The sequence below is a fragment of the Sus scrofa genome, chromosome 1 (genome assembly GCF_000003025.6).
Source record: "Sus scrofa isolate TJ Tabasco breed Duroc chromosome 1, Sscrofa11.1, whole genome shotgun sequence".
In the NCBI taxonomy this organism is placed as follows: Eukaryota; Metazoa; Chordata; class Mammalia; order Artiodactyla; family Suidae; genus Sus; species Sus scrofa.
Genome location: NC_010443.5, coordinates 16,110,427 through 16,120,108, shown reverse-complemented (window position 1 = coordinate 16,120,108; position 9,682 = coordinate 16,110,427). Strand labels below are relative to the sequence as shown.

The window sequence follows — 9,682 nt, the reverse complement described above, 5'->3', positions numbered from 1 at the left end:
ACCTGGGAGAGCAGAGCCATGGATCTCTGTGTCACAGTCTTGCCAGAGACTTTGAACGTCACTGGCTGTCTCTCTGGATGGAGGTAAGGACCTGAGACAAGGACTCACTTACCAAGAATTAGGAATCATTTCCAGGCTCGACCACTGATGCCTCCCTCTGCATCAGCAGACAGCCTAGGTGTGAATTCTGGGCTGTAAAAGCACTAGTTGGAGGCCACCTGAAGACTAAGTGAGTGGGACAAAAGAGGGAAGAATTGCCCCCTCTAACCTTCTCCCCCTCTCTCCTAAGCCCCTATACCCTCCTCGCCCACCACCCTCTTCCCACCCCCACCACGCCCGCCCACAAACCCTCCCCCTCTACCCCAATCCCCATCGGGCTCTGAAGCCTCCATCCAGGGGGCTCTGAAGCCTCCAGGGGGCGCTGTGGCATATTTGTTCCGGAAAAGTTTCATCATTGCCTCCGGGCTCCCCCGTGAAACTTGAAGATAAAATTGCCTCTGGTCCTCTGGATTTTTTTTAAAAAAACATTTCTTCTGGTTCACAAAAACTCCTGGGCTCCACTGGCATAGAAACTACTAGAAAACACATCGTCGATGACACTACAGGTCCCGGCAGGTCTTCAGTCCCTTCGCTAGGCTGGCAGAGTTCTCCGCAAAGAAAAGCCGGAGTCTTTGAAGCAAAGCAGGATTGACTGAAATCGGGACTTGGGGAACGGGAGACGGGACAGCCGAAGGACCAGAAGAAAAGGTAGGCCGAGGAGCAGGAGGACAGAGCGTGGGCATGAACAGGAAGTGGCACCGGGCAGGGCTCCGGGGGCGTGGAAACAGCCTGCCATCACCTTTCAGCCACCGGGCGCTGGGGAATCTGCATTCCAGACCCGGGCGCGCGCTCTGCAAAGTCGCGGCTCCCGCAGGATCCGTGACGATGGCGCAGACCGCTGGCTCCACGGCGGGTCTGGGCTTCCTGAGTCTGCTTTTTTCTCTCCGGTTATGCCCGGCGGCCTGCGGTGAGTTCGGGGATGAACCTGGCGGGGTCGGGGCGCCGCGCCTAAAGAGAGGGAGATGGAGCGTCCGCTTGGGTTTGCGAAACTTCTCCTTGGGTGGGGCCGGCGCCCCTACGAAACTCTTTTGCCTTTGCGGCTCCTCTGTGACTTCCCTCTGGGTCCCAAATGGCGAATTGAGTGAAAAAGTAACGCCAGGAGGCTGGGGGGGACGGAGAGGACACCAGGAAATGGGGCACCGCAAGCCTCCAGGCCCGAGTCCTCCCCTGGGGAAGTGGAGCCCCTGCAGCCGGGCGGCGGAGGACAGGCAGCCAGCTCCATAGGCTGCCATAGGAACAGGTGGCCATACTGCCTGAGACAACCAGACGGGGTGGGCGAGGGGGATAGGGGGTGGGGTGTAGGGGCGGCAGGGTGGGGGTGGGGGGGTAGAGTGGGCGGAGGGGGCGGGGGGATGGGGAGTGGGGTAGAGTGGGCGGGCTTGTCGGCGGGCGTGGTGGGGGTGGGGTGGGGGTGGGAAGAGGGTGGTGGGCGAGGAGGGTATGGGGGCTTAGGAGGGAGGGGGAGGAGGTTAGAGGGGGCGTCTAAGGGGTTGGGAGACAGAGGGACAGGGTGGGGGGGAGGGGGGCCTGGGTGGTGCCTGTCCCCAGATCGCCCCATAGGGTCCTGCTTGTGGTTACAATACTCTTTATTACCCATCTCCCTGGGGCCCCTAGAGGCCCAGGACCTCCCACACCCTCCCACCTATGAAGGGGCCCTATTTCCTTCCCCCTCCAACTGGCCCCTTATCCCTGGCTTGAGGACATAGTCCAGCAACAGCCTGGGAATCTGACCCACGACTGCTTCAAGCAGGAGGGACTGGAAGCAGTTTCCCAAAGTGTGAGGCAGGGAATGAGGGTGAGGCGGGGGCCCCCCACCTTCATATTGGTACCCCCTGGGGAGCCCCCAGCCTTTAACAGGTATTCATTAGGACAGGGGTTTGCAGGCTTTTTCTCGCAAAGGCAGAAGGGAAATCTGTTGCCTTTACAGCCCCCACTGTGGTGGCGCAACAGCAGCCATGGACAATATGCAAAGCAGTGGGGAAGTAGGTTTGGCCACTGCCCTAGTCTCTGATCTCAGTTCTGGGGAACCCGCCTCCCAGGGAATGGTCCTAGGGGAGCCCCAGCTGCTGGGTGCTGAAGAGCCAGAAACATGCCCTGTGCGGCCTTGTAGCTTCTGGGTGCTGTGAATGAGACAGCAAGGTGGGGGTGGCAGCTTCATGCTAATGCATCATTTCCTTACTAAGGGTGCACCCAACTCTTTTTGGTCCCTTGTGTTTACGTTGAGTTCTAATACTTTGGGGAGGTTTTTATCCAGGAGCAAGAACTGCAGCCAAGGCTTTTCAGTCTGAGGTTTCAGTTCCCAGGCTGTCTCACTTGAGCTGTTGGACTCGCTTCCCATCCGAGCTCTCCTCGTAGCTCCATGGAGTCCTCAGGCTTTCCCAGGGAGCAGGGCTGACCGCGCACGCTCCTGCCCTTCCATGGCACGTCTGCCCTGGCACATTCCATCCCCTCCTCTACCAGCTGCCTCGGAAGCTCTGGACTTCCTGTTTTTTAGGCAGTGGGGGCCGGGCCTCCTTCCACTTCCAAGACCCAGCCTAGTAGCCGAGGAGTGGCCTCTCCCCGGGCCTGGCTGAATCCTGAGACCCGTGACTGCAAAGTGTGCCTTGTCCAGCTCCGGGCTCTCTGCTTATCTGCCCCCACTGGGACCCCCCTTCCTCAGGAGCAGCCCCTACACGCTCTCCATCCCCCCCAGGACCCGGACTGGATTCTGCCCATCCTCTGGCTCCAGGCCTTTTCCCAATAGCTGCTGGGAGGAAAAGCTTATGTGCTGACTGATGCCGGGTACTGACCTGGTGGACAAGGGGACATATCCAGGCTGTGTGATTTCTTGCTAGGCAGGGACCCCTTTTTCTCCTCAAGGAGGGGAGCAGCACAGATCTGTCCCTGGTGTGGCAGGGGGTGGGGGCGGGGTGGGGGAAACAGTCCTAGTTCTGCCAGCCCAGCCCCCCACATTTTTGCTGTCACATGAAGCGGGAAGTGGGTCTATGCATCCTTGTCTCCAAACCCCAACCCTCACCTGCGTTTTGCCTTCACAGATACTCACTCTCTTTGCTATAACTTCATCATCATTCCAAAGCCCAGCCCTGGACACCCCTGGTGTGTGGTTCAAGCCCAGGTGGACGCAGAGGATTTTTTTTCCTGTGACTGTGGTGCTGCTCAGATCCAATCCGTGAGTTCCCTGGGAGAGAAGGTGAAAGGTACAAAGAACTGGGAGATACAGATCGAAACACTCAAAGACGTTGGGGACTTCCTCAAGGAGCAACTGCCTGACATCATGCCTGAGAACTACACGGCCATGGGTGAGTCAGGAAATCCAAGTGCGGGAGGAGCAGTGTGGGCTTAGCCGCTCTCGTTGTATTTGGCTAAAGAAATAAAATCAGATTGGGTGCTGGTCCTCGCAGGATGCCCAGGGCAAAGAGCAGGCCCTGGAGGGAAGAACAGGGTCACGGGAGATGGCGCAGGGAGGGGGTGAAAAATCTGTCCAGACCAGACACGTGCTCCTTCCCACGGTGGGGGGCAGACCCTCCCACGCTGCAGGTCAAGGTGACGTGCCAGTCTCAAGATGATGGACACACGAGTGGATCCTGGAAATTTGCCTTCAATGGACAGATCTGCCTCCACATCGATTCAGACAATATGACCTTGACCGTAGTTCATTCTGGAGGCAGACGGATGAAAGAGAAGTGGGAGAGTGACCGGATTGTGACCAGCTTCCTCAGGAATATATCCCTGGGTGACTGCAAATCCTGGCTCACCCATTTCTTGGTGCACTGGGAGAAAATGTTGAAGACAGCGGGTAAGTGGGAAGACGAGGAGGAAGTGGTGGTCTTTTCAAGGCGGTGCCCTCTACACTCCCGTGTGCGCGTGCCTGTGCGTGTGCATGTGTGTGTGTCTGGGAAGTGGGCTCTTCTTGGGGGAGCAGGGGCCCCGGGGGTGGTCTGCCTCGCTCCCTGTCTCTCCCACCTCCTGGCATCCCTTCCTTGCTGCCCAGGCCTTCGCACCACTCACCATGCTGACCCTAAACACGAGGGCATCATTCAGATGCCAGAGATTTATTTCTTACTCTTCTCTCCTTCTAGAAACTTCAAAACAAAAAACAACAACAACAAAAAAAACCCCAACTCTTCTATTTCTGGAAACCTCAAATGTCAGCTCCCGAGGGACTTCTCTGTCCCCATTGTCACGCGTCAGCTCTTCTCTTGTCACAGTAGACCCTCTGCTTCTCGCATTAGCAGTCTGAGCCCGTGGGGACAGGGCTCATCCCTCCCCCATCTTCCTCAGGCTGCCACGTGGGGGGCTACGCTGTCTGCATAGTAGGGCTGCCTAGGCCAGGGGAGCTGAGGAGGCCTGTCCCCGGTTTTGGGGTCCAGAAAAAGGCTTTCACTCTCCTTTCCTTGCAGCATCACCAACTACAGCGCCCCCCATAGCCCATTCGAAGGGTGCAGCCATCAAGCCCAGCGCCTGGTTCCCACTCCTGGTCCTGGTCCTCGCAGGGCTCGTGCCAACTGTCCTCCTGGGCTGAGTCCTTTACAGGTGCAGGTACGGAGGGCAGACCTTAGAGGGAAGGCAGGGCGGGGGTCTGGGGGGAGGATGGGGAAGGGTGGTCCCAGCCCGGCCCTGCCCCGCACTGAACCTCCCCGTCCTGCAGGTGAAGCTGGGTGAGGGAGACCTCACACCAATTGGCAGCGATAACTTGGAGCAGCTCAGCCCTGAGATCTGCTAACCTCTCACTGCCAGGCCAAGTGGGAAAGGGAGGGGGCACACAAGGCTGAGGGCCTGGTGACGCTCGAGGACTTTAGCGGGTCCGCCTGGCTCGCCACAGATGTCTGCTTGGCAGGCAGAGCCCAGTGGCCGGTGGCATGGGGACCAGAGGCACCCGGGATGCGGGCAGAATTCACATTTGGGTGGTGAATGTGTGGGGGAGGGGAGGCATCCGGGGGGCTGAGAGCAGGGGCCTGGGTCTGATCCAACTCCAAAGGCTGGTGTTCCGTGCTGGTTCCCCCAGGAAGCAGCGCGGGTCGGGCAGGCAAGGCAGAAGGCGGACAGGAGAGACTTCAGGATGGGGTCGGGAGGAGGCCAGGGCTCTGTGGAGCCGTGGGAGCTCTGGCTCAGCCTGTGACACCACGTGGCACCAGCCTCCTGCAGACCCCAGAGCCTAGGTCCCTGAGTGGCAGAGGTGACTTGGGAGATGGCTGGGACTGAGCTGGGCGGATGCTTCCAGCTGAGCTGGACCAGGAGGAGATGGGGCAGGGCAGGGCCTTCACGCTGAGAGCTGCGCGTGCTGCTGGCTAAGAGCCGGGAGAGCAGGGGAAAGAAGGACGTTGCCTGCGGCCTCCCCAAGGCTGTCAGGGTGCAAGGCCCCTCCTCCGTGACAGCAGCTACTGGCTCCCTTAGGCCTCTGCCAGGGGAGCATCAGGACCCGTGTAAAGGGAGCTGAGTGGCCCCTTCCTGGCTTGAGTGCTGAGCCTGAGCGGGTGTAGCAGAGCCTGGCGCTGACAGTGAGATGCAGCAAAGGAAGGAAGAGCCATGCACCAGCTGCTGGACCCGGGCGGGGGTGGGGGGTCGGGGACACACACAGGCCCCTCACTCGGCTCCAGTGGGGCTCCAGTGGGAAGGAGGGGGAGCCCCAGGGAAGTGACAGGATGTTCTCAGCCACCTGGACCAACGCCTGTTTCTTTTCTGAAGGTGAAAGGTGCTGCCACGACGCCCCAACAGGGTGGTCGGCCTCAGAGACTCGCCTTTGCCTCAGCTGCTTTGAGCTCCTGCTGTTCACCCTAGAGTCCAGGAGTTCCGACACTATGAACCTGAGCCTGCGGTTTGATCCGCGTGATACTCAGATACACTTTGTTGTGTCCCTGCTTGCACTCTGTGACCAGTTTACTTGGCACTTTTTTTTTTTTTTTTTTGTAAAACCTATGTTACCTCTTTCTCTTGGCACTAAGGAATGAAATCTCTGGCCTGAGATGTTCAGCTGCTTGAACAAGAAATCTCAGCAAAAAGGACATTTTCCATCTCTGGCTTGTGGAAGATCCGACTCTTCTCTGCGTCATGACCTCATCCTTGCAAATGACGGCCACTGCCAGAGAAATACCATGTGCCATCACAGAACCTCAGGGATTCTTTTTAAATAAGTATAGTATATTTAAATATGATGTAAATTATCTTTAAGACTCTTTCCGTTAGTAACTTATAACTCTAAACTTATATTTAAGTAAATGTTTCTATATTCCAAAAAACTTAATTACTTCGGATCTCTGAGTTATAATCCAGGGGAGAAGTCATGACTTTTCAGCATTCCTGTGCATTGGGGTGCGAGATATGACCGGTGCTTCTGCTGCCTTTCTGTGGACACAGAATCGAAGGCCGGCTCTAAAGTAACACGCACTCCAGCTGTGTCCCAGACATTGTCCTGACGCCCTGGATGCGACATCCACCCAGGAACGGAAGCAGGGACATCTGCTCCGATTTCTCCCAGATCTGCACCCTCTCCTGTGATCCCTCCGTCTTGCCCTCCCCTCTCCAGGGAGAAGCCTGTCTTCACGTCCCAAAAGACAACCCTGGAAACCCTGTGTTCACATTCAGATAATTGACAACTTTTTTTTTTTTTTAATGGGTTTTCTTTTTTCCATTATCGTTGGTTTACAGTGTTCTGTCCATTTCCCCCTGTACAACAAAGTGACTCAGTCACATACACATATATACGTTCTTTTTTCTCACATTATCATGCTCCATCATGAGTGACTACATAGAGTTCCCAGATAGCATTTTATTTTATTTATTTATTTTTTTGGTCTTTTTGCCATTTCTTGGGCCGCTCCCGCGGCATATGGGAGGTTCCCAGGCTAGGGGTCGAATCGGAGCTGTAGCTGCCAGCCTACATCAGAGCCACAGCAACACTGGATCCGAGCCGCATCTGCGACCTGCACCACAGCTCATGGCAACGCCGGATCATTAACCCACTGAGCAAGGGCAGGGATCGAACCCGCAACCTCATGGTTCCTAGTCAGATTCAATTACTACTGAGCCATGATGGGAACACCATGTGTCACTTCTTGACATAGAAGTTTCACTGTATCTCACCAGTGGCTCGTGTGTTCATCCTACTGCACAGAAATCTGAGATCCAGGCTGGAAAACATGGACCACAGAGCTTGTAGATAACAGGTGGATTCTAGGTTGTGACAAGGTGAACAGTAAAGGGGGTCACATCAATTTTTTTGCTTTCCCACTGACTGAAAAGGCGGGTCACACTTCCCTGTAGTCTGTTAAGTGTGAAATCACGTTGTCTAAATTCGCGCTATTTCTCTCTTAATAAAATATACTTTATTGCCAATAATGCTATCACCTGTGTCTTCTGTGAGCCATAATCATTTTGCTGGTGGAGGGTCTTGTCTGAGTGTCAGTGGCTGCAGACTGACCAGGGTGGTGGCTTGTGGAAGGCTGGAGTGCCTGTGGCAATTTCTTAATGTAAGACGACAAGGACCTTTGCTCATCTATTGATTCTTCCTCTCAGGAACAATTTCTCAGTGCTCTTTGACAGCATCTGACCCAGAGTGGAACTTCTTTCAAACTTGGAGTCACTCCTCTCAAACCCTGCTGCTGCTTTTGCAATTAGGTGTACGACATGGTCTAAATCCTTTGTGGTTATTTCAACGATCTTTGTAGCATCTTCACCAGGAGTCCTTTCTGTCTCAAGAAACCACTCTGCTCATCCACAACATGCAGCTCCTCACCCAGTAAGGTCTTATGATGAGAACTCGGCAGTGCAGTCACCTTTCCGGCTCCGTGTCTGATTTCCGGCTCCGTGTCTGATTCGGGCTCTCTCGCTCTTTCCAACTCATCTGCAGTTACTTCCTCCACTGAAGTCTTGAACCCCTCAAAGTCAGCCATGTAGGTTGGAATCAGTTTCTTCCAAACTCCTTGTAATGTTGATATTTTAATCTGTTCCCATGGATCACAAGTATTTCCAATGGAATCTATAATTGTGAATTGACTCCAGAAGTTTTTCAATTGACTTTGCCCATAGCCAGCAGAGGGATCCCTGGCTTTAGCAACTATAGCCTTCCAGAATGTACCCCCTAATTACTAAGACCTGCAAGGCCATAGGCTGAAGAAGGGATGTTGTGTTAACCAGCTTAAAAACAACGTGAGGGGGGTTCCCATCGCGGCTCAGTGGTTAACGAACCCAACTGGCATCCATGAGGGCCCAGGTTCCATCCCTGGCCTCACTCAGTAGGTTAAGGATCTGGCATTGCCGTGAGTTATGGTGCAGATTGCAGACGTGGCTTGGAGCCCGCATTGCTGTGGCTGTGATATAGGCTGGAGGCTACAGCTCCAATTCGATCCCTAGCCTGAGAACCTCCGTATGCTGTGGGTGAAGCCCTAAAAAGACAAAAGGCCAAAAGAAAACAAAATGAGTTCCCGTCATGGTTCAGCGGAAGTGAATCTGACTAGTATCCATGAGGTGCAGTTTCTAACCCTGGCCTCGCTCACTGGATTAAGCATCCAGCACTGCCGGGAGCTGTGATGTAAGGTTCCAGATGCAGCTCTGATCCGGTGTTGCTGTGGCTGTGGTGTGGGCCAGTGGCTACAGCTCCAGCTTGACTCCTAGCCTGGGAAACTCCATATGCCACAGATGCCACCCTAAAAAAGACAAAAAAAAAAAAAAAAAAAAGAACCTTATACATCTCCATCAGAGCTCTCACATGACCAAAGTACACAGTCAATGAGTGGTGATATTTTGAATCATTTTTTCTGAGCATCAAGTCTCAACAGTGGACCTGAAATATTTGGTAATCAATGCTGTAGACAGATATGCTGTCATCCAGGCTTTGTTATTCCATTTAGGGTCCACGGGCAGAGTAGATTTAGCACACTTCTCGAGGGCCCTAGGATTTTCCAAATGGTAAATGAGCCTGGGCTTCCACTTCAACGCACTCTTAGCCTCTAACAAGAGACTCAGCCTGTCCTTTGAAGCTCTGAAGGCAGGCATTGCCTGCTCCTCTCTAACCATGAATGTCCTGGAGGCATCTTCTGCTCTTAGAAAGCTGCTTTGTCTACATTGAAAATCTGCTGTCTGGCAGAGCCGCTTGCACCAGTTACCGCAGCCAGATCTGGATCGCCTGCTGATGCCTTTCCATCCGCCCTTGCTGCTTCACCTTGCATTTTGATGTTAGGAAGATGGCTTCTTTCCTTAAACCTCATGAGCCAACCTCTGCTCACTTCGACTGTTTCTTCTACAGCTTCCTCCCCTCTCTCAGCTGCCACAGACTCCAAGAGAGTTAGGGCCTTGCTCTGGATTAGTCTTTGGCTTAAGAGAATCTTGTGGATGGTTTGATCTCCTACCCAGACTGCTAAAATTTTGTCCCTTTCAGCAGTAAGACTGTTTGGCATTGTTATCATTTGTGTGTTCACAGGAGTAGCAGTTGATATTTCTTTAAGAATTTTTCCTTTGCGATCACAACTTGCTAACTCTTTGGCACAAAAGGCCTGACTTTTGGCCCCGTCTTGGTTTTTGACACGCTTTTCTCAAAAGGCTAAGCCGTTCTAGCTTTGGATTTAGCGTGCCAGAGGCATGAGTCTCC

The 9,682-nt window shown here is 54.2% G+C and overlaps 1 protein-coding gene across 1 annotated transcript; it reads left to right on the top strand.

Annotated features, from left to right (window-relative positions):
* ULBP1 (UL16 binding protein 1) lies at positions 836-6,335 on the top strand. Its single transcript, NM_001004035.1, is given in 5 exon segments — positions 836-1,006; positions 3,135-3,398; positions 3,620-3,895; positions 4,500-4,638; positions 5,785-6,335. Coding segments are annotated over 4 exon segments (744 nt in total). The 5' UTR covers positions 836-924; the 3' UTR covers positions 4,622-4,638; positions 5,785-6,335.